At 39.9% G+C, this 27,488-nt stretch overlaps 1 protein-coding gene across 1 annotated transcript; it reads left to right on the top strand.

Annotated features, from left to right (window-relative positions):
* Positions 1–405: 405 nt before the first annotated feature.
* Positions 406–25,991, top strand: HSPA4L (heat shock protein family A (Hsp70) member 4 like). Its single transcript, XM_075501114.1, has 19 exons — positions 406–765; positions 5,269–5,326; positions 6,797–6,937; positions 8,328–8,450; positions 9,988–10,087; positions 11,866–11,999; positions 12,934–13,178; positions 13,264–13,340; positions 14,552–14,703; positions 15,223–15,329; positions 15,741–15,874; positions 17,141–17,343; positions 19,838–19,939; positions 20,468–20,605; positions 21,494–21,619; positions 22,814–22,921; positions 24,020–24,139; positions 24,702–24,863; positions 25,299–25,991. The coding sequence occupies exons 1-19, from the start codon at positions 659–661 to the stop codon at positions 25,491–25,493; spliced, it is 2,532 nt and encodes an 843-aa protein (XP_075357229.1). The 5' UTR covers positions 406–658; the 3' UTR covers positions 25,494–25,991.
* Positions 25,992–27,488: the final 1,497 nt, after the last annotated feature.

Here is a 27,488-nt window from a genome sequence, read left to right as displayed (position 1 = left end):
TCGCCCCGCAGGCCGCTCCCGGGGGTGACTCACAGCTGCCGAGGCCGATTGTATTAATGGGCCTGATCATCGCCGGGCAGGAATTGCACTCGATTGTTACCATCACATTACGTTATACCGTGTTGCAACCAACTTTTACGTTAAAATGGACGGCGGGGGCAGGTAGGGGCGCTGAGCGCCAGCCACCACGGCACCGCTGACGCAAGCGGGCGGGCCCGGGCCTCCGCGGAGCGCGGCGTCACCTACTGCCCCGCTGCCCGCCCGCGCCGCTGCCGCCGGTGAGGGGAGGCGGGTTCTGCCCGCCGGCTCCTTTAAGGGGGGCGGGGGCGTGTCCCGCCGCAGTTCTGACGTCTGGGCGCGGGGTGTCGCTCTAGATAACGCCTTCTCCCCCCCTTTCCAGATCTTTCTCGAACGCGCGTCGCCCGCAGCCAGCGCAGCCCGAGCCCTTCCGGAAAGTGCCGAAGCCGTAGCCGGCGCCTGGCGGATTGCCCGCCGGCCGGCACAGCGCGCCTGCGCAGAGGAGAGTAACTGCCGGTTGGTGGCCGGTGCTCCGCAGTGGGGGAGAGTCGGGCGAGGAGCCGGGTCCCAGCAGCCCAGACGGTCGCCGCTGCCGCTCTAGTCACAGGCCGGCGGGGAGCGGGAAGCACCAGGCGCAGCCATGTCCGTGGTTGGTATTGATCTCGGCTTCCTCAACTGCTACATCGGCGTCGCGCGGAGCGGCGGTATCGAGACCATCGCCAATGAGTACAGCGACCGCTGCACCCCGTGAGTACCCGGGCCACCCGCCGCCGGGCCGCTCGTGTGTCGTTCCCCCCCCCCCCCCCCCCGCACTTTTCCCCTTCGTCGCTGCGCCGGCGAGCCCAGCCGCCCTCTTTTCCTCCTCTTCCTCCTCCCCACCCGGCGTACTGGGTTGCCTGAGGCGGCCGGGCGCTGTGGGGCGGGTGGAGTCGCGTGTGTCCCCGTAGGGCCTTGTGCTCTCCGCGGCTCGTGGGCGCTCCTTGCGCGGCTCTGACGCCCCGGCCCGGCGCCGGTTGCTTCTCCGGCTCCCTCAGCGGGAGAGGAGTGGGGCTCTGCCGGTTGGCGCCGGCAGCCCGTCAGTGGCCGAGGCCTCGCGATCGTTCAGGAGCCGTGTGCGGCCGCTCTTGCCGGCCGAGTGCCCCTTTCTCGGTAACAGGAGAAATGTTTTCAGTGAGAAACGCGTGTGTTGGGGCAGGAGGCTATCCGAGAAACACTTTCCTCCCCCCGCCTTCTGACTCTTCCATGTCCTTGAAGTACAGCGCTGTGCTGGATGTGCCACACGGCTCTTGAGGCACAATGGATTTTTTTTTTTTTCCCCTGTCCTTGTAACACTTTCGTTTCGCGTAGCAAAGATTTCGGTTAAGTGCATGTGTTTCCCCAACTCTAGAACGCTTGCCAGGGCGTGAAGCCTTTTAATTAACAATTTTATGATGGAGTGGTGGTGAGACTGGGGAGGAGGAGGAGGAGGACGTTGATTCACCCGGGAAACAGGGAAGTGGCGCGATGAGTTCCCTCTTAAACCTGTTCTTACTTGCACCGCGCTGCATATTGCTGGCCGTGGAATACCGAGGTCTCGCAAGAAAGCGGGGGGGGGGAGCAGTGGGCAACGTCCGTGATGATGGGATACGCAAGAGTAGGTGGAGATTTTTCTCTTCTGTTTCTATGGGATACGTCTAGGATTTTTAGAGCTCCATCTGTGCATAATTTTCAAGGAGGATTCAGGAATTTGTATAGTACTCATAAAAATCGGGTTTTGGATGGTGCTTCCTTTTATAGGAGGAATCTGTAGCCAACAGCAGAAAGCTGTTGCTGCGATGCGAGGCCGTAGTAACTTTAGCATTGCTGTCTTTGATATCAGAGAAATGTAGGTTTTGTTTTGCTTTCTAAAAAGTTTTTTTAAAAGTAGAAAGAAGTTGAGTGCTGAAATGCATACTGTCTGTATTAATGGGAATACTCTTTAAAATTGTTTTTACTACTTAGAAAAATACACTTCTCACATTAACTCTCAAGAAGGCATTATCCTTGTGCATGTTTTATAAGAACTGAAATTCTGGGACCTTTCAAATTCTGTGCAAGGAACCCCCTGAAATTCTTGCCCAAAGAATCCTCAGGCAGCTGCAGTTTCCTTCCCCCTTATGATGAAGAGTACTTCCAATTCTTAGCTATTCTTGGAGTGCGTTCTTTGCAGGTAGGCTTCACATAGGTTTCCCTGCGTTTAATCTTTTTCACGTTAATGTTTGAGTAACTGTACTTTCAAGACGTTTATGAAGTGATTATGAAAGGGGTTTAAAGCACAGTTAGCAAGAGAGCATCTGGAGTGCACAGATACTTAAAGGCAGTAGTTATCTCACTTAAAGGGACATTTTTCCTGACTTGTTTCTTTTCTTTCTCCAAAATGTAATATAGGAGAACATGAGGAACTTCCTTTCTAATGCTATTGTCTTGAGGCAAACCAAAAAAAAAGTAAATATGGAAGCTTATCATAGTAACTAAACCTTACTTCAAACAGGATTTGAGTGATGTAGGCAGATCTAACTCTTAAATCATCAAAACTTTTCTGTTTACTGCACGTAGCAACACAGTAAATGAACTCTTTTATTTATGTGTTCCCATAGAGGTGCTTATGTCATTTAGATACTTGAAGTTAGCTGATAGCTAACATTGACTGGATATGTCCCAGGTACTTGGGACTTGCTCCCAGAAATACAGTGTTAATGTTTGTTATGTCTGCGTAGTGCAGTATAAAAATACTTGAACTAGCTCGGGACAAGCTGGTACACTTTCATGCAAAATGTATTGTTATTAAGCCATGTAAAGATACTGGGTTAGGTCCTAAAGATAGGACAGTCCTGGCTGTGCTCTACAGGGCTAATTGCTCTTTCTGGGCAAGGCTAATTAGTGCATCCAGCTTCCAGTTTTGGAGCTGGTTCAGATATCTCTGCAATACTGCTGTGAGCAGTAGAGCGTTAGTGTAAGCATACTCCAGTGCTACAGACAAAAGCAGCGTAGACTTACGGAAGATATGTATTATCATTATTTAATATGGCACTCTTGAGTCATAGATCCAGTGTCCTAGATGTTAAAACATTCAGATTATCCTTTATTAATATTGTTTGCCTAAAACCTACATCCTGTAGTCTAAGGCACGGGATTGTTGGCGTTTGCAAAATGTGTATCATCTTCACGCTTTAGCACAAGTGTTGTAGAAAGAAAAGAAAAAGATTCTGCCATGAAGCCATCCATTTCAGTAGGACTTGTACTTTCTAAGGCTTTTGGCCTTAGCATCTCTCTGGATGTTAACTGACACTTGGCTTTTTTCCGAACTGGGAACTCCAGCGAGGCTGTTGTATGGATTTCTACCGCGCCGGGCATGTTAAACTCATGGCAAATGGCCCTTTCAAGTGCTGTGCCTCACCACTGTGGTTTTGTGGCAAAACAATTGATTGTTCATAGCACATAATTTTTTAGTAACTTTTTTCAGACCGTGTGTAATTAGTGTAATCACAAACTGTAATTAAAAAGATAAGGCAGCATCTTCTTCAAAACAATGCATTGAGAGGATTGAAATGTCCTTGTAGTGGAGAGAGTTGCTACTTTTAGAAACCTGTGTACTGTTCAAAAGCTCGCTTCAAAGCAGGCTGAGGGTAGTGGTGGGAGGCTGAGGGTAGTGGTGGGGGAGGCAGTTGGGTTGTTGCATTTGTATCCTTGTGGTGGATGTGCTTCCTAAAGAGCAGTCTTGGATACAGCTGAAACGTTTGGAGCCAAGGAGAGCACATCTTATTTTTTGACATCTCTGCTTCCCAGCCAAGGGAGGGAGAAACCATCCATCCCCTCGTGCTGGAACTGAGTAATTGAAGTAAACCATGGCGTGAACTCCGGTGGGCGAAGTACCTTCTGACTTGATGCTTCATGCTCCCTATAGGGGTATTTGCAAGTAACGCTGTCTGTCAGCAGAGTCAAATTCCTGCACTGAAAAGGTGTGGTATAATAGCATTAGCACATTACTAAAATAAATGTCCTGTAAACCATTTGCACCCTTTCTAAATAGCTCTTTTGTCTATTCTTCTTAAGTATTACAAAGTATATTTGGGAACGGTAGTCTTAAGCGACATTAAAAATTGTAAAAGCCGTTTATGAAAGCTGAACTGCTTATTTGAAAATGTAGGGCAATGCATTGGCTGTCTGCAGCAGTTAAGTCTGGAGAAGGTTTTGAGTGTTCAGTGTGGTGTTACAGCAGAAGAGTTGCTGGATAATACTATCAAATTACATACAGTGCCCTCATTGTAGTGATGATGGAGAGGAGGCAGGAAGCAATCTACTGTAGTGACCTTTATGCATTCATTAAACAATTAAATTTGAACTGTATGAAATCTAGGTTGTATCTGTTATTTACCGCTGAATGGTTTTAGCCAGGTCAGTTCCCTTTTGGGGAAAGAGTTCCATTTCAAATCTGTAAAGTGAAAGTGTGGTGGTAGTAACTTCCAGGAAAAAAAAAAAAGTTTCCAAAGGCAATAGTGAGGTGGCCAGAGGGTGGCTGGGGACCTGGGGCAGCCTTTGCTAGAGCCAGAGGCAGGGCTGAGAGGGGTGCTCAGTGGTAACTTCAGAAGAAGCAAGCTGCAAGGGGCCACAGATTACTCTAGAGCTTCCCAAGCCCTTGGTGGCTGGGAGCTGTTCCCAGACATCTCCCCTCTTGCCTGTTTGCAGTGTGTACCTGGTAGTCCTCCGTCACAGGAAGTGCTCAACAGTTTGTAGAACTGGGCTGTTCAGCTGCCTTGGGCTGAGGTGGTTTTTTTATTGTTGTCTTATGATTATTGTTGCTAATGGCTCTTATGGTGTGAATGTGGTACTGTCAGACTTCAGGGTTGTTGAGTCAAGAAAACCTGACTGGTAAACTTAAGGTTTTTAAATTAAATGTCACAGGCTTCTTTGGTTATAAGCTATGACCCAAAAGTAGCTATTAGTTCCTTACCTTCACGATAAGATCTGTAGAATACATAAGCTTTTAAAGAATTCCTTAAATGCAATTATAATGAAAACAATTGTGGTTGCTTGCCGTTTCTAAACTAATTTGCAAAGAACAAAATAACTAGAATTCCACTGCAAGTGCTGGTGCTTCATGCAATAATGCTGTTAAATACCACATCCATGTTCTGCTACTTGAATTTTTGTGGGTGTTTTAAAGTACCATGGAAATGTTTTATGATGTTTTCTTTTAAAGCTGAATTTCTTCTTTTTTCTGTTTTTGCTTAGAGCATGTATATCTTTAGGATCCAAGACCCGGGCCATTGGGAATGCAGCAAAGAGCCAGGTAAACGGATCAAAAACTCTTGTATTACTTACCTGACTTGTCTCCTGTTGAACTGTGGGAAGAAAAGTAATGAATAAACTTGATATTTTTCTGTTTTAAAGTAAGTTTTCCACAATAAGTCTACGTTTCACAGTAATAGTTACTGCTTCAACAGTACATTCCCTGTATTAAAACCAAAACAGTATTTTTGTGTTGTTTTGTCATTCAGAGTAAAAAATGGGAAGAAACAGAACACCTTGTTTCTTTTCTTCCCCAGTAAAAGATATTTTTTTCTTGCTTACTCATGACAGTAAGGATAGAGTTCATAATTAAATCTCCATTGGGGGTGGGGAGGCATACTGTGGTTATGTTTTAGAAAAGCTGAAACTGATGTCAAACAATGAAAATTTGGTATAGATGCTGGTTGTTGTTTATAATGTGAAATGAATGCATCTTAGTAATTTACTGTCTCAATTTGCAACTCTGAGAGAAGTAAAATTTCTCTAATTCTCTCTAAATTCATTTGCAACCTAGGGAAACCACCCTTTGGAAGGAAAATATGTAATAGCCAGCGTGAATCTACAAACTCAATATAGATCAGGTCTTACCCTCGTCCTTTGCATCCATGCATCATGTTAGCATGCTGAGAGGACTTCCTTCCCCTTAATGTAGAGTGTAGGTAACTGGAAATTTGCCTGGCGGATATAAAGGTAATAGAGCTCACCGGTAGTATTGTGAGCAGTCAGTATATGCAGAGGCTGTATTGCTTTCATTCTGAGAAACTTTACACTTTTTATCTGAGCTCAACCCCTGAACTTTGCTGGTGAGAAGGTGTCCTGTGAGTACTCTCCCCAGCTATTAAGGTTGCTATTTAGACTAGTAAAGTAGACTAGTTTATCTTGGAGAAGTTTACCCTGGAGTAATTTCTTTTGATAGCTTAAGTATTGCGTTTGTTAGGATTTGGTTGTTCTGGTCCTTTCTTTACTTAAAAGTCTGTCCTTAAAGTAATTAGGTTGAAATACTGATGAGAAAATAGGTGTGGGGAGGCTTTATGTCCAGATGGGATCTGAATTAGAAGAAAACTTTACAGGAAGTGAAATGACTTAATTTGTTGAAGCTTCATTTAAGGTTAATGTAGGTAATAACTTAATTTGTCCTGCAGACAGCCATTCCAACAATATGTAATATGATCACAAATATTGCATACTGTATCAGAAAGCTCCTCTAAAATAAAAGTTGTGGTGAAAATTGATGGCAGCAAGCGAATGGATATTAAAGAGGGCAGGTAATTTGAAATTTTTAATGGCAGCCATAGATTAAAAAATGGGTGCTTCTTTCTCTCCCCCATGCTTTGCTTTCCAGTGAATGTGTGGAGCTTGACAGAGGTCTTCAGTATGTGCATTAAGCTCAGCATAACAAGAGTTCCTTTTTGGATGATCTTCTATACTCCTCATGTCATGGGTAATTAAAAATAAAGTATCTTTTCCACAGATTGTCACAAATGTAAAAAATACAGTACATGGCTTCAAAAAACTGCACGGAAGAGCATTTGAAGATCCTTACATACAAGCTGAAAGGGCCAAACTTCCCTATGAACTTCAGAAGATGCCAAATGGCTCTGTAGGAGTAAAGGTGAGTTAGAGCTTTGGGCAGAATGTCTTTAGTGGTAGAGATGAGCACTTTGCTATGTTTCTTATTTCTCCTTGTGATTCATTCACTTCTTTAAATGTTCAGGGAGATCTGGAGTACTTGCTCTGTATTACATACTCTTATCTTCTAGTAATAAGGTAGTGTGAAAAAGGTAATTGCATTGTCTCCCACACAGGTATGCTATAAAATGTTAATAGCCCTCACCCAAAAAAAGGTTGTTTGTTTCATTCACCTTGAATAAAATTGACAGTGTAATAAATCTACTGTTGCCAAGAGATGAAGAACATTTTCTTCCCTGCAGTAACATCTGCTCAAGTATTGTACTTTCTCCGAGATGTCTGTTGAGGTTTCTCATCATCATTAGTTTTCTATAGTCGTGTTAGTAGCTTTCACCTTACCTTAATAGATTGACCTTCAAATACATATAATTACAGTGTGTGATTATTAGTCTCATCTGAGTTTAGGTCTTACGGCCATGCAGGAAAGTTTCAGGAGAACAATATAACACGCTGAAGATTTAATCTGAACAAGCTATTTTTAACTCTCTTCCAAACTAAATGGGTGGAAACTGCTCTTCTCAAAATTCAGGCTTTCTGGCTTCAGTGTCTGAACATGTCTATCGTTCAGCATTTTAATTTGGATCAGGAGCGCACTTCTGAAGCAAATCTCCCAACCATCCTCCCATAGTGCACTTTGGGTTGCTTTCTGGTGGGGCTTTATACCACACAAAGTGAGTTTTGGTTCTGTATACCTGCTCATATCATACTAATTGCCCGTGTAAACATAGCTGCTGCTCATATTTCTGGGTTTCCCTGCACAGGAGTGTTTGGGACTGCTAGAGAGATGGCAGCCTGTCAGGAATTCAGGACATAGAACCTCACATGAAGGCTGAAGACTCAGATGTGTTTCCTGAGCAAGGCAGGACTGTTAGAATTGCCTCATTTGCCCCATCCCTGCCTCGTGTCCTTGAGTGACCCTTGCAGGAAGCAAATGTTCCTTGGGTTTGCTCCAAAACTCTTGGTTTTAGCTCATGTTAAGACGAATGTGATTCTGTGTTCATTATGCATTTTCTGTTTGTTTTTTTTTTTTAAATTAAAAAACCCCTAAACAAACATACTGTAGCTTTGTGAGTAGCCCCTTGAGATAGCGCAGGCGTTAAGGTTTCCCACAAAACAATTTTCAGCTAAACTGGACTGTTACGATTTGTTCTAGGTAGCACAAATCCATGCATCAATTGATACCAAGAGTTACTTGTGTCCAGAGTCTGGTGTTAAACTTGGGTCTCATTGCTCAAAATTACAAAAAATGTCGAAGTTGTACATCTTTGAGAAGTTGAGACGATTTATTAAAGAATTGCAATTCTCTGTTTCAGGTGAGATACCTAGATGAAGAGAGACTGTTTGCAATTGAACAGATTACAGGAATGTTATTGGCTAAACTGAAAGAGACTTCAGAAAGTGCTTTGAAGAAACCAGTGGCAGACTGCGTGATTTCAGTAAGTTGTAATATATTTATTGCAATTCTTTCTATAGATAACTTTATGTAAGCTAGTACCATTTATGCCATGGTGCAATGGTGGATAGAAATCACATCCCCCCACCCCCCAGAATGGGCCTTTATTGTAGGTTTTTCCAAATGGGAATACTTTTGTAATCATGTGTGAGAAGATGGAAAGTTTGTTAAATCAAGAGTGTGTTTTCAGAAAGAATTTACTACTTAAGCTGATCCATCCTGGCTAACTCCAAGTGCTACGTATAGTAATCCAGATTACTGTAGTTCCTGTTATAAATGGGTACTGTCCTATGTGTAAGCATATATCTTCTTCAGTTCCAAAGAACCTTCCTAAATTCATGTTAAATTTCTTCCTTGTTACATAGTTGAACACTGTTGGGTTGTAGTGTAGTTGAGAGTTGCCTGAATCTTATGGCTCTGAGGGTCATACCGGCAATTTGAGAAGCCGAAACTACCTGCATTTGTTTGAAAAGGTCTTTTTATTTGGCTAGTTTACTTGTGGTGTTACTTGTATTGTTGAGGTTTGGTTTTTTTTAGCTAGTGTCCTCACCCACAGTGGGGGGTTGTGGGGGGCTTGAAGACAAGAGGTTTTGTTCCTGATACAAAGTCCTAAATGGCTGCTTTTCACATCGTCCTTGTTTACTGCTTCACTTCTGCTCTTGCTCTAGTGAAGAGTCTGGGCATGAAGTATTGGGGTTATCCCTTCTCTGTCAGATGGAGACATGGGAACTGGAAAGCTGTATACTTTAGCTGTATACAGTTAGAAATCTGCTTTGATCTTTTTCCTTGCTTCCTTATGGTATACAAAGACACTCACAGAGAATACCTCCCACACAAACAAGGATCCTTGGTAATACACCACAATGGTAGCTAACAAAATACAGTGAATGTAGTTCCATGTCTTAAGCTTGACTGAAGATGAAGATACGGCAACTGATTGCAGCCAGTTTCTAAATGGGCTCTGCTTCTGCTTTGGCTGGTTTTGGTGGAACTGAATATTGTCGCACACTGTAAGCTGGCACTGTGGTAGAGGTGATAACTGAAAAATGGATAAAGATTCGGTTGTAAACACAAAGTTTAGTTCAGCACTAAGTTTAGTTCCAGCACCACTGTAGTGCTTCTGCAGTAACTTATTTGCGGCTACGGCGAATATTTATTGTGTTGACTTTGTGCTGCACAAATGTCTTCAGAAACTGGTAATGATTTTCAGATCAAAGACTCATCAGAAGAATCTGAGAAAACATTTTCAGGGGTTTTTTTGGTGCTTAAATCTACTTTGTTTAAAACAACTCTGTATTTCACTGCATTTTTGTCATATTTTGAAATTTTAATTAAAATACGCACTAAAACGAATTACCTAGCTGTTTTATTCAGACTGCCTTATTAATCTGAGGTTAGCTTATAACAGTTTCTTGTGGTATTGAAATTTATAGGGTTGCTGCTTAATGGGTGAGTCTGACCTCTCTAAATTAAAAAGTCCATATTTCATAATATCCTATGTAATTATTTTTTGGAAACAGGTACCCAGTTTCTTCACGGATGCTGAGAGAAGGTCTGTAATAGCAGCTGCACAGATCGCAGGATTAAATTGTCTGAAGCTGATGAATGAAACTACAGCAGGTAAAGGGCAGCAACACTTCCCCCCTGCCATTCAGGCTATTGAATCTGTGAGCGTGATGACATACTCCTGTTATGCAATTAGAAGCTTGGGGAAAAAGCTATCCAGGCTAGTCCTGCCCAATCCAGCTGGGGAACTGGAAGCACAGCAACTATTTCGGTGGGGTGGTGTTCAGTGCGTATGAGACATAATGAGAGTTTGGTTTTGCTGGCTTGAATATGGTGCCACTTGAAAATAGCTACTCGCTTCTGAAATAAAGCTGGTATCTGTGCTTATCTCTCTGCTGTGCTGTGGAGCTGCAGCAGCTGTATCGGGAAGGCCTGAGCTAGCTTCAGAATCTCTTAATGATCCAGCTGGGGTGTGCACCTGACCTGAATTCTCAATTGTTGTATTAAATAATAGTAGAATACAGTATTATCAGATGTAACCTGCATCTGTCTGAAAGATTACAGTAAATACATGATTTAACATAGGTGTGTAGTGGGGTCTTCTAATTTTCTTTCCAGCTTACTGGAAGATGGGTGTTTTGGAGTAAAAATAAATCTCATGGAAGTATTAGAGAAATACTTTTTTATCATAAGCGAATATTTATTTGAAGTGAAATACATTGAAGGGAAATTTTAAAATGTGTAATCCAAAGATTTTTGATTTTTAACTACTTAATATGTATGCTTTAAAAGCTGCTTCTACACAAACTGCATTTTTATGGAGCTTTTCTGAAAGCAGACTTGCTGATGATATTTAGAAACAACTTGAACTGTATGACTTCTCGAAATATCCAAATCAAGTCAGGCATAAGGCTGTGGGATAATGACAGTTGAAACTTGCGGCAATCCTGTCAGTTGTAACATTGGCACTACGGTTGTTTCTATGAAGTAATTTGTTTACTGCCCTCCTCCGGTTTTAGTGAATTCTAGGGTAGAGTATAGAAACATGTTACACTTCATGGGAACTAAAGCTGGAGCCATTTAAACCAGTATTTTTTTTTTTCTTTATTTAAATTTGCTTTGCTTTTGGAAAGTCTCAACCAATTTTCCAAATGACTGCTCGTGTTGAAATCTTATATTCATATAAACTAGTCTTCTAAAACGTTTTTTTATCTCTTGACAATGCTTGAATTTTCCAAAGCTGAGCTAAAAAATACTGACAGTAAGGCATTTCAAAGGGGAGGTGTAGGCATGAGACGTAATCTGTGCCATTTCACAAATTACAATGTTAATTTGGCTACAAGCAGAACTGAAATACGAGGTGATGCTTTAGTAGTGTTAAACCTTTACTTGACATCTGTTTCCTCCCTTAACAGTGAAAAATGTGTTTTCAAGGTTAACTTTGTGATGAGCTGCTTTATATATGAACAGTAATTCTTAAACAGAAGCAAAAATAACCAATCTGATAAATCCTGGATCTAAAAATTTAAATTTATGATGGTGCATATGCTACTGACTTTGAGTTAGTGCTTTGAAGGTGCACAGCATGCAGTTGTTGAAAAGAGATGTTAGGTTATACAGAATACTTAAATGTCAATTGTATGAATGAACGTGAGGTAATTTACTAGTAAGACTATAAATCAAACAGCAAGAAATGAAAATAAAGAATGTGGCAACCCATAATGGACTAAAACCTGTGACCCTTTTGACCCTTATGTTCCATCTGAGCAGAGTAATGGAGGTGTTTAGAAAGAGTAAACATAAGTACTGTCTTTCTTTTGGTAGTGCTCTTGATGCATGCTTTACAGTTGTATACAGGTTTCCCTTAACTCCTATGGGCTGGTGTTTTTCAGTTGCCCTAGCCTATGGAATATACAAGCAAGATCTGCCGGCCTTGGAAGAGAAGCCAAGAAATGTGGTCTTTGTAGATATGGGGCATTCTGCGTATCAGGTTTCAATCTGTGCTTTTAACAAGGGAAAACTGAAGGTAATCTTTTAAGTCATAGGGTAAAATTCCATATTCCTGAAGTATTTAATTGAACAATACGCAAAATACTGTTCTGTGGAAAGTTTTGTTTTGTTTTTTTAAACTAAATAAATGTCTATAGCAAATATTTTTGAAATGCTGAATACAGAAACTTTGTTATTTTTTGGCTATTTCAGCAAATCAATTTTTATAAAAGGCAGAAATGAAGTATCCCAGAGTGTGTTTTGAAAAGTGCCTGACAGTTAAGCATGCTGCACAGTTTTTGTGCCATTTTATATCACTGAAATATTTGCATATTCTGGTAGTCTCATAAGCGTTGTAGTTGTGCAGCTGACTTACCTATAGGAAATTGTTGAACTCTGTGAATTGCTCTGTGATGATTTCTTTTCTGCCATCCATGACAGTTCTAAATCTTAAGTTCAACAGGATGTGAAGTAAAACTGAACAGTCCTCGCTTCCTGGTTTGGAGATTTTTGTCTGTGAGCTACTGATGGCTGAATGTTTTTGTAAACTTGTCTTTGGTAGCAAAATGTAGTCATCTGAAGTCATATGGAAGATTATAGTGAGCTTTTCTGTTTTGAGTAAATGACACAGAACTAGTAATAGCATGACAAAAGAGCTATCCTAGTCTGCCTTTTCTTTAGTGAGATAGTAAACTGAGTAGGGGCTGCAGCGTGGTAGAAAATAGTGTGGTAGATGTGATATTATTTTATTTGGGGAGGGCAGGAACTAAATAATTGAGGAGTGATCTTTTAAGTTGTTCTGTCTGGCAACTGCACAGAAGATGGTGAGAAAACCCCAAAGAATATTCCCATATCAAACCTGTTTTTAAAGGTGTTAGCTTGTAAAACTAGTGTCTGTATGAAAGCTATCCCTATATCTAAACAAACATTGTCTCATAACTTTTAATGTTTGTTCTTCCACTTCTGTGCAGGTCTTGGCTACTACCTTTGACCCTTTCATAGGTGGCAGGAATTTTGATGAGGCTTTGGTAGACTACTACTCTGAAGAATTTAGGACGAAATACAAACTGAATGTAAAAGAGAATCCCCGAGCGCTGCTACGATTGTATCAGGAATGTGAAAAACTAAAGAAGCTTATGAGTGCAAATGCTTCTGATCTTCCACTCAATATTGAGTGCTTCATGAATGACCTTGATGTCTCCAGTAAGATGAACAGGTACTGTGCATTATTTTCACTGAAGTGCAGTGAAGTGTGGTCTTTAAGCTGTCTTGTAATGTAACGCTTTCCCTGTGCCTGGCAGAGCTCAGTTTGAGCAATTGTGTGCACCCCTTCTGTCCAGAGTGGAACCTCCTCTAAGAGCAGCCATGGATCAAGCTAGTAAGTACGAGTTAATTTAGGTACTACTTTTGGTTCAAGAAAGTAACTAGTAATCCAGTTATCCTAGATCTCGTTAATGATTATCTTTTTAATATATTTTTGTATTTATTAGAATTGCAAAGCTAAGTACTGAAAAGTTAACTGTAAGTTCCATTCGTATGCTTGTCATGTATGCATGATCCCATTCCTGCCTCATTTAGTGCACATACCACTCTGCAGCCTTGGTTTATTGACCCTCATTCACCCTGTGGAATGGAAAAGGTTGGCACTCCGAAAGATGACTTTATTTAAAAACACAAAACAACCAAACCAAAACCATGACGGAAAAAACTATTATTCTTTACTGCAACTGTCTGGCCAGCCTGTTCCATATGTGATACATACATGTCCTCACTGACCTGAGAATTTGGCAGTATATTCTTGAAATAAAGTATCTGAAGCATGTGCAAATAACAATTTTGTTTTGTTTGTTTGCCTAATGTAGTATAAAGGAGAGAATTAGACTTTCACAGGGAAAGGTTTTACCCCCAATTCCAGCATCTTCAACTAAAGGAAAGGGAGGAATTCTGCTTATCTTTTAACTTGGCTAGATAGCTAATACAGGAAGTAAGAACCTGAATAACTGCTGAGCAGAGCTGTTCAAGGACTGACGGTTGTTTGAGATCTCCTTATACACATATCTTGAATTCAGAATTAAAAAGTCACCCTGCAAGCACAGTCTAATATTTATTATATATTTTTAGTTAAGTGGTTTGTTTTTCTTTATTGGCAACCAAAATTAAAGCAAACATAAAATGAGGTATATTTGGGTTTCATTTTGTTCTGGTTTGGGAGGGGTGAGGTATTGTCCAGTACTGCAGGGCTGCCAAAGAAAACCCAATTACACACACTTGGGTTTGTGTACACCAGAAGGGGGATGCACATGGGCAATGCATTTTAAAGAACAGCTGTCCTCATTGATGCTTTGCTTCTGTGTTTTCCGGGATTAGGCAACTAGGAAACTTGTAGCTTGCAGGAGGGACAAAGGGTTTGAATAGGACACATCATGACAAATCTGGTTTTAAGGATCTTGTTGGCCGTTGAATATATTCAGTGCTTGTCACAGTGTCTAGATAATAAGAGAACTCTTATCTTTTTTTTTTGGGGGGTTGTCCAGAGGCAGCTTTTTGATACCTTGATGATAACTTAAGGCCATGCATTCTCTTTTCTAGAACTTCAGCGTGAAGATATCTACAGTATAGAAATAGTAGGTGGGGCTACTAGAATTCCAGCAGTGAAGGAACAGATCTCTAACTTTTTCTGTAAAGAGATAAGCACCACGCTAAATGCTGATGAAGCTGTTGCAAGAGGCTGTGCCTTGCAGGTATAGTTATTGAAATTAAACTTCAGTATTGCTTCTTTAACATCATGTACTAATGAAATACAACTAAGCAAAAGGTACTATAGCTGAAGCAAGATGTAGAGTCTTAACTAGTTCTTTCAACAGTTGGTGGCACTGACCATGCCAGAAATGATTGTGTTATGTTTGGTAATTTGCTGCTGTGTCATGTTAGAAGGATGGTCTTGTTAGAGACCTGTTAAATTTGATGACCCAAATTGCACTGTTCCACTTCTGTGCAGTCATTTGGAAGCTTTGCTGGGTATCTTTACTGACAGTCACTGGGGAAGTAGCATCTGTTACTATTACTTTAATTTAGTTAAGTCTTTCAGTTCAATTAGCTTTCTACTAAGTGTAGGAATTTTCTGTTAAAAATCCTGTGATAAGCAGGACCTCTATGTGACCTATACGAATTGTAGCCTTTTTGCACTTAGGTATTAATTATTGTACTTGCTATTTATTTGACTACATGGATATAATAAAATTTTGGTCTTTGTTTTCTAGTGTGCAATTCTTTCCCCAGCTTTTAAAGTGCGTGAATTTTCCATCACAGATGTTGTTCCTTATTCTGTAACGTTAAGATGGAAATCATCTTATGAAGAAGGAACAGGGTAAGTTGTATGGTGCCCACTAAAAAGTGTGTGTTTGTGTATATAAAGAAAAATGTTGAACTAGGAGAAGGACCACACCTCAGACTTCGAAGCTGTCATCCACTCAGAACAGCTTAATCTTCTTGTTTTGCATTACACCTCTTGATTTCCGATTACTGCTTAATAATTGGAAATACATTTAATTAAAAAATGTTGGTGTGAAGTTGCTTAATTTTTGAGAAGTGTGATGTAGAATGTATAGTCCAGCTTTGAGACCTACGGGCCTTCAACCTGCAACTCTTGCCGTAAACTGACTTGAACTAAATTTAGCTGCTTGGTTAGCACAGCTGCTGATCATTAACAAACCTTGATTTTGATTATCCATTGTGTATGCTCAGTGGTTTAACCTTACTTAATATTCTACTGCCTTAGGGAGTGTGAAGTCTTTAGTAAGAACCATGCTGCTCCATTCTCAAAAGTAATTACTTTTCACAAGAAAGAGCCTTTTGACCTGGAAGCTTACTATACCCATCCACATGAAGTGCCTTATCCTGATTCCAGAATAGGTAAGGAAATTTGCATAGAAACCTCATACCCAACTCCTATCGATAATGGGAAAAGTGGTTCTCCTTTTTTTTTTTTAAGATACGTTACTTCCATATTTCTGAGGTTATAGAAAAGCCTATAGGTTCTTTAGAAAGGCTCAGCACAGTCTTCTTGCTTTAGATGCAGTGATCAAACAGTATCGACATCTTCTCTTGGCAGTTCCTAAAAAAAATTTACTTTCTTCATTCTGTGTGTCTTCACTGTTTCTGAATGCTTTAAAAAAAGGAGGTACAAAGAGTTTAGTGCTCTATTGTCTGGTTCTTTCAACCTCTATAAAATGGATAAGGATCTTATGTGCCCGCCAGCCTGGATTTTGTGCCCGCCAGCCTGGATTTTTCAAAGAAATTGGATCAAAGGACCTGTGAGCACTAGACAGTTATCTGTCCAGACAGGTATCTGTCACATCTCTTTCTGTTAATCTGAGAATATACAAGATAGGCATTTCCTCAACTTAAGCATCTATAGTAGGGTCTAAAGTATTAGATGGTATGAATAAGTCTCCTGGTAGCTAATACTGCCTTACTTGCAGTTATTAGTAGACTCAGGGTCTTTAAACTAAGTCACGATTTTATTTACTGATCTATGAATCGGATATAAACTTGGTGCTACCTATCTAGCTGTCTGTGCCAGAAGTCTCTAGTCTTTAGGAAAGAACATTCTCCTTTATATGTGCACAGTCAGCATCATTGACACTTAAATTTCCAGCAGGTCACAAAATAAAGCATCAACATCGCTGCTTCTAGAAGCCTTGATAAGCACTGTTCATTCTCCAGAATGTGTAGTGCCTCCATGTTACCCAATTCAAACAGAATCTTTTATCTCTCTTACCATTTTATTTTTCAGTGCAAAGTTTGAGTTACGTGGGTGAAAGAAACCATTCTAGATGAATCAGAGAAATTTCTCTAGTGTGATGGTTAGAGAAGGCAACAGAGAAGTAGAACACCTAATACAGTGTTATCTTGACTTGTTTATAAAATACAGATAAAGCAAAAACATCTTATTAATTATCAGTTAACTGATAATAATTGGGGAGCCAGGTTTTAGTTTATCTAGCTGTGGCTTACATTGTAGAATTGACAACTAAGTAGGAAGTTTCCAAATAGTTTATTTAAGTTACATGAAGTTGCTATTTAACTTAACACCCTTCAAGGAATGTATTTTATTTCTTTGTTTCCTCTTTCACTATTTTTTGGAACAACAATTAAAACCATCTTTGTTTTTTCAAGGGCGTTTCACTATTCAAAATGTTGGTCCCCAACATGACGGCGACAATTCCAAAGTGAAGGTAAAAGTGCGCGTCAATATTCATGGCCTTTTCAGCGTGGCTAATGCTTCTATAATAGAGAAGCAAAACACAGAGGGAGATCACAACGACACACCTATGGACACTGAATCATCAAGTAAGAACCAAGGCAGAGATGATGAGCTGGTAGGTAAACTTGTAAATATCTACACTCCTTGTGATTCTGACAAGAGAGCCAATAATTAGAGATTAAATCATAGTGTATAGCTTTTGACAATTACTGCTTCTCCACCCTGAAATTATTTCTTCAGTTATGTAACACATTTCTTCATGTTTATTATTAAAGTACGGGTGACGTGGCACTAAGAAAGCAAAAAAGAACGTAAAACCAGATTCTAAAGAAAAAAGTAGTTTTTTCATTGTTCTTTACCGTCTCTCTACTAGTCTTAGCATTATCTAGTGTTGCTATCAAATGGCAGCAAGTTTAATGAGATCTGTTGACAAATGAATTCTAAAGGTTTGTTTTTCCTCAAGTACTACATTTTCATTGAGTAAAAAATATGATAATTCTTTATATATGGAAAACTTGTTCTTCAGAAACGTTCTGTCACTAAGGGCACTTCTTTACGTGCTTCAGTGTTGGTAGTTCTTACAAACGGGCTTGTAAGCCCATAGGGGGAAATTACTGGAAATAAACGTGCAACAGCTTTGTCATTAATACTGAGAAATTAACAAAATGGTGTGTTCTCATTCTAGTGCAAGGAGTATCAACTTTCTTGATAGTGCAGTGCATACTGAAAGCAGATCACTGAGAGTAGTGAGGTGCAGCTGTTACATTTGACACTGTAGAGTTGAGGACTGGGTGCTAGGGAGCGCTTTGCAGCAGCGGCCTCGGCAGCCGTTCTTTTTGCTTGTGCCCTTCTATAGCTTGGGATTTTGGTTATGTCACAGCTCACAGGGGAGAGAGATGATAGTGTAGAGAGAAAGAGGATAAAGCAGTGGGCAAGCTGCTGCTTCACAGTCCTGCTGTTGTTCTGAGATTGCAAACACTTGGCAGCTTTATTTAAAGGAAGGGCTGAATGCATTTCCTGTCATTATCTTTTAAAATTTGTCCTTAGCAGCTTCTCCCACTTCGGTTGAATATACTACAGGAATTAGAGCAAGTGGTTACACAGTTAGCGTTACATAATTGCTATAAGCAACTCCTCAAGTATTATACTGCTTTCCAGGATTTTGAGCATATTTGAAATGCCAGACATGATGCAGTTCCTTGTGGACAAGTGCTCTGCATCTGATGTTTGTATACAAGTGAAAAACGGTTGAAAGGGACGTAGCTGGCATTTAGTGTAATAGGCATACTACTACAATAGGTTACTAAGATGAGTGCACTGTGTTCGGTCAAGAGTAACCACTTCCATCCTGAGGCTTTCCATTTGTTGTACTTCCATTCATCTAACACATCTTCTGTTTTACAATGGTGCTTGCAAGCAATTACCTTTCATTGCCGAGGATGATACCCTTGACTCTGAGGAGGAGGTGTGTGGGTATATATGTATTGTTTTCCCCGTCTAGCTTTTCTGTGTAGGCAAAACAGTTCCTTCCAGTTGTTGCCTTTTCTGTGTGAACAGTAAGAACAGTAAATAAGGATTTTTTTCTACTCTGAAGTGACAAAACTTAAATTTGGTAAAAGTAGCCTTCTTGTTTTCAACTTTTATCATTAAAAACTGGCTGAATCAGTTAACATAGCTAAACTGCAACATACACACCTGTGCTAGAGTTTGAAAGCCTTAAATAACTTTCCTGTATTATGCAGAACTAACAGTAAATTATTTTACATGCATATGTAGTTTGTGAATCCAGGAATCTTAATTCCTTGTAATGGAAGTGATCTTAGACCTTTCAGACCTCTGCTACAGCTCGTTTATTGATGCTCTGGATGTCCAAGTATTAGAATCATCCTGAAAACTTTAGACTTACCCATTACTATGTTATTAAAAGTTTTTTTGCAAGGATGACAGGGCATAGTATTACTTAAACTGCAAGTCATCAGCACTAGTAATTAGTGATGTCTTTAACATCCTTAAATTTAGAATAAGGCATAGGTGAACTACAGATAAATTTAAGTGAAACTTTCTTAATTTTGGGTGGTAGGGAGGGAAGACAGTTGGTCATATGCTCCAAGAGGTTACTACAGAAACTAATTTTTATGGTTCTGTGAGACAGACGCAGGTAGCAATTACGATGACTAAATTACTTCTGCTTTGGATTACAAATGTTAAAGCTTAGGTGAAAAATGATAGGAGGTTGAAGTTCTGGCTGTTCCATAGAGAACCTGTTGTTATTGCCTGTGTTGGTGTGTTTCTAGAATGTTCTTTGTGTAAGTTTTATAGGTGTTTAATTTAAAATGGAGTATTCACAGGGCTTAGTGTAATTCTTTAATGGGACAGACTGCAACGTGATATTTATTTCAAGGGGGACAGGCAGAATAGAACTTCCATTTAATTTGAGACAGAGATGAATACAAGTGCTGTACCAAAATGTCTGTTTTAAACATGGCAAATCACAAATTCTTAAGATTGATTTGTAAGTCCTTATAGTATCTGTGATCTACTGTAATTGATGTCAGTCTTAAATCATACAGCAAATCTTTGCATTCCATTATGTAACTTTTTTTTTCTAGGATAAAATGCAGATTGATCAAGATGAAGGTATTCAGAGAAGTCAAGCTGAACAACAGAACCAAGCAGATGAGGAAACTGAAAATGCAGGAACCGAAACAAAAGTTTGTATTCTGTATTGATCAGGAAATGTAATGTTGCTTCCCTTAGACTTCTTTTGCCCAGTATTCTCCAAGTCGTTAATCTTCCTAGTTGCAAACACGGGACCGTATTTAGAGGAGTACAGCTCTATTGAAATGGTTAAGTTAGGAATCCTACCTTAGCACTTTCATTTTCAACAGAGTATAAGATTAAGACTTTGAAGTAAGTTTCTGTTAACGTAGTTTTATAGTGAAGATGGAATCTAGGGAAACTTGGGAAACATCATGAAGAAGAATATGTGGTGCCTTTAGCTTTTCAACAGGTTTTCCTAACAGATCTTCACGTTATGTTTAAAGAAATTAAATTCCACTGGTTTGGTTCAAAACGAAGGTAGTGGTGATTCTGAATAGCAGAAGAATAATTAGGTGCTTCACTTACATATGATGAATTTGTAGCCGTCATGCTAGTTTCATCTGTCTCTCTCTTTTGAGCATAAATGTAGTAGTATTTCTATTCTTGAAAGTTGCTTGATAGTGTAAATCTTTCTATAGGCTGCTTCTGGAGACAAGCAAGATCATCCAGCCCAGCCAAAGGCTAAAGCAAAAGTTAAGAGTATTGACCTACCTATACAGGCGAGCCTCTATAGACAACTGGGACAAGATCTTATCAATTGCTATATAGAAAATGAGGTAAGCAGCATAAACAGATGATCACTCAAATTAATGTCACTGTAAATAATTATCCAGAAAGTATTTGCAACCATAAACTTATTATCTAATTTAGAATTCCTTAGGGGTTTGTTCTTAATTGGTAAGGGGATTTGTTTCGGTTGGGTTTTTTCAGAAATTAATCGGTTTCACTTGACTTAACTAACCAGATGTCTGAGTTTGACCTATCAGCCTGTCATTACCCAAAGTATCAATTCCGTTCTTGGGCAGGAAGTGCCTAGGATTGCCAGTAAAGGCTGCACAGTATGTTACAGGAATGCTAATTGTTATTGACTGACCTGATGCTGGTTGGGAGTAGCACTTGCATGTTTTTTTGGTGCTTTAGAGAAGCTCCGTCCTTAGTTAGATCACATTTTTGCCCTTCAAGCCCTGCGTCAGCAGGGAAGTATTACAACATGTAGAAAGGATCCTCTGAAAGGCGAGTTTTCTGAACTTTCTAGGTGTCATGTCTGTGAAGATCCCAGCAGCATAAGCTCATCTCTGAAAGATGCTCAGTCTGAAGAATAAAATATGAAATATTTTTGTAGGTCAGAATCATTCCTAGGGACTTCCAAAGCAGAGTCAAGACTTGGCTTTACTTCTAGTCCTGTCTGTGGTGGTCAGATCATGATTGATATCTGATCCATTTATGTTGAAGCACTTGCCAAACAGCTTCCAAATACGAACTCATTTGTCCCTCGTTCCAGTTCTGCCTGCAGTGAGGATCACTTACCTAAAAGTTAAAATGTTAATTGGTAATTGTGAATTAGCAGGCTTCTGCAAAGTTCTGTGGTACAGATTCAAGAGAGTAATCATTAAGCTTGACACTTGAAATGCATTCAGTTTTAAATAAGCTTTTTTCCACCCTAGGGGAAGATGATGATGCAAGACAAGCTGGAGAAAGAAAGAAATGATGCTAAGAATGCTGTTGAAGAATATGTGTATGACTTCAGAGACAAACTGTGTGGAGTCTTTGAGAAATTCATCACTGAAGAAGTAAGGCTTGCCTATGTGTTTCAACTGTGGGAAAAAATTCCTTTGTATTTATAAGTTTTGAGTGTGGGTTATGTGGAGGCTGCAGGGGTCTCTTGGACTTGTTTCAGAATATGAAATGGATTAACTTCACAGAAGTGAAGTTCAAGCTACACTTACACCTGACATTGGACATGCAAGCATGCAGAGTTCTTTATTGTCTGGCAAGTTTCTCAGTGGCTAGGAAGGATTTGGGATGCAGGCAGAAAGTAAAAATCCTGTGGTGGGGGTAGGAAAGCAGGACAGATCACCACGAGCTTCTAAATGGCGTGAGTGGGGAGGAATAAAAGGAAAATGAGCAGAAATGGAGTGTCTGTAGCTCTGCGTTTTATTGTCTGATTTCATTAACTTAGAAACATGATTCTTTCCCCACTTAAAAGTCCAAGGAAAGGTGATGAAGAAAGCTGTACGCTGGGCTCTTGCAAAAGCAGTATTGAAAGACCGCTTATCCTATAATCATTTCTCTGTAACAGCCACCTAAATAAAAGTGGCTGGTACACAAGCAACCAGTTGTTGAAACAAGAAGTGTCCAGCAGCAGCTTTAAGGTCTGCTCTCTGGATTACCAGCTCATCAACACAGCGACGCAGTACAGATGCCCTTCCGGTATAAACTCAAGGGTGTGTGGCTGTCTTTCCCACACCAATTTCAAAACAATCTCTCACATAAGTTATGGGCATAGAGAAGAACTCTATTTCTAAATAATTAAAGATAAAATCTTTATTTATAGCCAGGAGAGTCCAATTAAAACAATTTTAACCTCAGCTATATATATATATAGCTGTCCAAATTTTTCTGTTGTTCTTCTGTCCTGCAATCAGAGAACCTGAGAAGCAGAGCTTCCCATGTAAGGATAATATGTAAGAATGTTAAGAGGTGCATGTGCTTTCTTATAAAATCCATCTTGAAGCTATGTAACTCCCATAAACTTCACCTGCAGATCACACTAGCAGGGCTGTCCTGCCTCTCTTACCATTCTGTAAAATCTTGGCTTTGAAGTATGTTAATTACCATTTTCCTTTGCTGTCATTATCACTTCGAATATTTTAAACTGATGAAAGTGTCTTTTTTGAGTAGGGGGGTTTCTTTGTGTGCTGGGGGGAGAAGTCTCATTTGTCATGTTCCCTTCTGAACTAGAGTATCCCTCACTTGCTTCATAGGATTCAAACAAGCTGACCTTGATGTTGGAGGACACGGAAAACTGGCTTTATGAAGATGGAGAGGACCAGCCAAAACAAGTATATATGGATAAGCTTCAGGAATTGAGAGTAAGGTTTTAAGTTACTTACTAGAAAAATGATGTGTGTGTTTGGAGGTGGGGGCATTTATAGAATGGCTGAGTAAGCAAAGCTCTTTTAATGAGGGCTTTGTGTGTGCATACTCATATGTGAGCTTTGTAAATCCATTAACTTTTAAGTATGGATATTCAGGTTGTATCTGGATGTAGTTTAGTTACGAAATCAACAGAATATTTACAACTAGAAATACAGTCAGTTCTCTTCCTAATTGGAAGACAGTCAAAACGAAGCAGACTGTCACCAGTGACAGTAAAATTAATTGCTATGGGAATTTTCTGTCAGACTTGTTACAGTCTGAAAGAGGCTTTTGAGTAGTTTGACTGCTCTCTCAGCTATGCAGGATTACACTCCAGAATAGATGCTCTGCTTTTCCCGTTTTCAGTGGTCTTCTATAGCTTTATCATAAAACTGAATTTTTGGTCTAATAGCTAATGATGAAGGCTGAAGAGTGTTTTTAACAGTAGCTTCCACTGTATCGGTTGATTAGTAATGACAAAAAAACCTTAAATACTTCAGATTTTAATAATCTCATGGGAAAATGTGAATTCCGACGAATGACTAGCTACTGTTTGTAGTAGGTTTAAGTATGTCCCTAGCTCCTGGGCTCCAACTGTTTTCTCTCAAGTCCCTCTCTCAAGTCCCCCTTTGAGGGAGGGATAATTGATGGAAACAGCAGTGTAGATCCTGGCAACTGCCTTCTTGCCCGGATACCAGTATTAAAGAGAAGGAAAAACGGACAACGGATAAAACTAGAAGTTTTTGGATGAACTACTTTAAAATTAAACCATCCGTGTAAATCCTGTCTTGTTTTTCTTCCGAACGCATTGTTCTAAATGCTCTTTTTGCTGAAGATAACTGCAAAATACTAAGCTTAATAAGGACAGGCACTACTCCTGTGTTTAAACTTCTGGGCCTTTTTTTGTTGCACTAAAGCAAAATGCAAAGATTAAGCTCTTTGAATGGGTGAGAGAAGGAGTTAAAGGCAGCCTTCCTTCCAACGCGTTTTATTCTTGGAGCAGACTAAAGTAAACTTGTATTTTGTAAAGATCTTTGTGCTTATGTTTCCAGAAATTCGGACAGCCTATTCAGGAAAGATACATGGAGCATGAAGAGAGACCAAAAGTTTTAAATGAACTGGGAAAGAAGATTCAGCTCCTTATGAAAGCAGTAGAAGCATACAAAAATAAGGTAGAAGCAAATCACTTAGGGAATGAACTATTAGGGGTGTTCGCGTTTGGCTGTAGAGTTTTTTGTGCTTAAAAAGAAATCCTGTAGGATTACCTGTGAAGCTGCTTTAAAATGGCTGTTGTGCTTCTGCTCCTGAGAACTTCTAAAACTGTTCTGGATTGCTAGCAAAAATGGTTTCTTCATGACAACACAAATTAAACGTAGTCACATTTTTCGCAGTGACTTGTACCACTTGAAATGGGATATCTCAAATTATGGCTATTACCATTGTTTCTGTAACCTACAAGACTATCTGTTGGGGTTAGTTAATCAAACTACAGTAAATCTCAGGTGCGCTTTTTCTTGCAACTTCATTACTAACCTACGCTTCAGAGAGCAAAATTTCAAACGTCTAAAAACAATGTCCTGTCTTGTTCTACAGTCGTTCTTCATACTAAACGCTTGTTAAAAACTATTGCTATCAGGTTGTAGCAATGTTATCCTATTTTATTATGTGTCCATGGAATTCTCCATTGGGTGAGAAGCATGTGTTAATTGATTATATAAATATCTCTCTCCGTAGGATGAAAAATATGACCACCTAGATCCTGCTGAGATGGAAAAAGTTGAAAAATACATTAGCGAGGCTATGAATTGGTTGAACAGCAAAATGAACGCCCAGAACAAACTAAGTCTAACTCAGGATCCAGTTGTCAAAGTGGCAGAAATACTGACAAAATCTAAGGTAAAAAAAAAAAAAATCCATTGTACTTGTTGCATTCTAATAAGTTTTTCTTTAACAAGATTTTGGCCTCTGTGGTGAGCTAGAATATTACATCTGCAGAGATTTTAAAGCTATGAAAAGATCCATACAGAGGGAGCAGCAGTTTTATTGCTCTTCAATTCTGGCTCTCGATTTACAGCAGTACCTCTGCATATCCCGAGTTACAGCACCAGGCTTGCTAGGAAATGGATTACCATACAGGCTTTTAACAGATGGGAAGCTCTTTAGCTAGTGAATAAAAATTGTGAGTTTCTAGACTTGATAGAATTGAAAAGTCTAGTCCTTGCAAATTAAATTCCAGGTCATTGTGAACGGGAAAGAAATCTGAGACATTCTAGTTTGACGCAGTTACTGTGCCACCAAATGAACTTGCTCTCTCGCTTCTGTTACGACTAGGAATTGGATAGCTTCTGTAATCCCATTATATACAAGCCCAAACCGAAGATCGAGCCTCCCAACGATGGGCAGTCAAAAGCTAATGGTGAACACAATGGACCAGTGAACGGACAGAGCGGAACTGAAACAAAACCTGAACCAGCGAAGGACAATTCTCAGCAGACCAAACCACCTGGAGAAATGGAAGTGGACTAAATCTTGCATTTCTTTTACTTAATTAAAATAGTGCAAGTAACCACAGGGTCCATTCTTTTTGTCTGGTACACACCTCAGATGTTCAGTTATTCTTAGCCAACCTTCTGTCTTTTGTTGCTGAGTAGTTTTGACAGTGTTTTATATTGAGTACACCTCTGATGTTCATTTCCACTGATGCTGCTTATGTGGAGCTTTAGCCAAATGTAGATTGTATAAGTCAGTTTAAGCTTTCCCGATATATTTTATATCAAACATACAGAATTGATATATAAATGGCAACAATCTACCTTATTTAAAGCTTTTATTGTGGATAAACCTCAGCTCCTTTATTCAGGAAAGGATACTGTATTGCACTACTGATGCTCAAGTGTAGATCTAATTGCATCTTTATTTTGGAAAAATATTGGAATTGCAGTGGCAAAACTTGTCACTTGAAGCACTGACCTTTTCTAGTTATTGTATTGTTATAATTTAAATATTAAAATAGAGGTTAGTTGGCATACTAGTCCATCTTGTTGATGTACCATGAGAATTGTACGGTCTTTTCATATAAACTGAATAATACAAGCTTAAACGTTTTCTAGGTTCCCATACCACTAACAATCTGAGTTACAAAATGCTGGCATAATGGCTCTGCCGTGTGCTGGAATCCAGTGAATGGTCTCTGAGCATGTCGCTGTACATAACGTACTGTGCTTGTGATAGGACCATGCTACTGATAGTAGTATGAAGGGGTAGGATATACAAGGGCTGTTGAACAGCTTCCCTTGAAAATGTTGCCTTGCACATGCTACTATTTCTCCTTCTCTTGTTTTCAATGAAATCTACATCTTGATCACATCTCATGCCGGGGAGGAGAAACAACAGGAATTGCGCTGTGCGAGCTGGGTGTTAGCACCACGATTTTAAGGTTGCTTAAATGCTGTTTGTTGCGAACTTGAAAGAAATACTGAGAGCTTGTCTAAGCCTTGGTACTCAGCATGTAAACCTTTTGGTCAAGGTTCTAAACAAAAGAGCTTACAAACTGGATGTTATTACCCCAAAGATGGAATCTACTTGATGAACTTGCATAGCTTACCAGTTATCTTTGGTCATTTAGTTGATCTAATGAAAGTGTCTATAATGTATTACACAGTTGAGTCGCTATTTTCTTTGCCACATCTTGGACATTGTCACAGTCCGATGTACGTTCACATACTCAATGCTTCTGTCAGTCACCGAGGTACTGTAGCACTTGCTGGAGCAAGTCGCTTTTCTTTTGACTTCAAACAATTCTTCTATTAGCAGAATAGGAATGGGCTGCTCTAACTAGGAAAAGTGGTTTCTTAGTCAAGTCAGCATAAGAGACTGAGATTAGTTGCAGTGAAACACTTCAGTGACTTGAACTCCATTGCAGAAACGCATTGAGGTGTTCAGGCATTAATCAGGCACTCCTGCAGCAGCTCTCCTGTACAAGCTTGTTGCTGTGAAGGGTCATGCTCTTGTTTCTGGCTTTGGCAGCCATTTTATCTCCAGCCGTGCCCTTCATGTACCACTGCTGTTCATGCTACAAAGAGTAGTCCGTGACCCAAGCTAGAGTTGATGGAGGTGAACTATACTCTCAGATACCTTCAGAAAAAGGAAGCATCGTTTACGGCTGTATATAAACCTGCGAAACTAGCTCAAGAGCTAGAATGGTATCTTCATGACTGGCATCAAGTGACCGAGATGCACGTACTGTTCCTCCTCTACACAGTCAATTGTGGATGCCCTGGCACCTTGAGTTCACGTATTTAAAGCCCTTGAACAAAAACTGAGTGACCTTGAAGAGAGTTGCAGCTACTCTGCAAACTCAGTCTTGAATTCTGCCGCTGTAGCCATGCACCTTTGGCACTGAGGGGGCGGCTGTACTTCAGTGTCAGTTGTCCTAAGCTTAAGTCAGTACGTGACTGAGCTAGCTTTGGTCCTATAGGCTTTAACATCATGAATATCTTAATGGCTTTACCACAGCAGTGT

Source organism: Mycteria americana, chromosome 4 (genome assembly GCF_035582795.1).
Source record: "Mycteria americana isolate JAX WOST 10 ecotype Jacksonville Zoo and Gardens chromosome 4, USCA_MyAme_1.0, whole genome shotgun sequence".
NCBI lineage: Eukaryota > Metazoa > Chordata > Aves > Ciconiiformes > Ciconiidae > Mycteria > Mycteria americana.
Note: the sequence above shows the minus strand (reverse complement) of the source record. Positions and strands in the feature narration are given on the sequence as shown.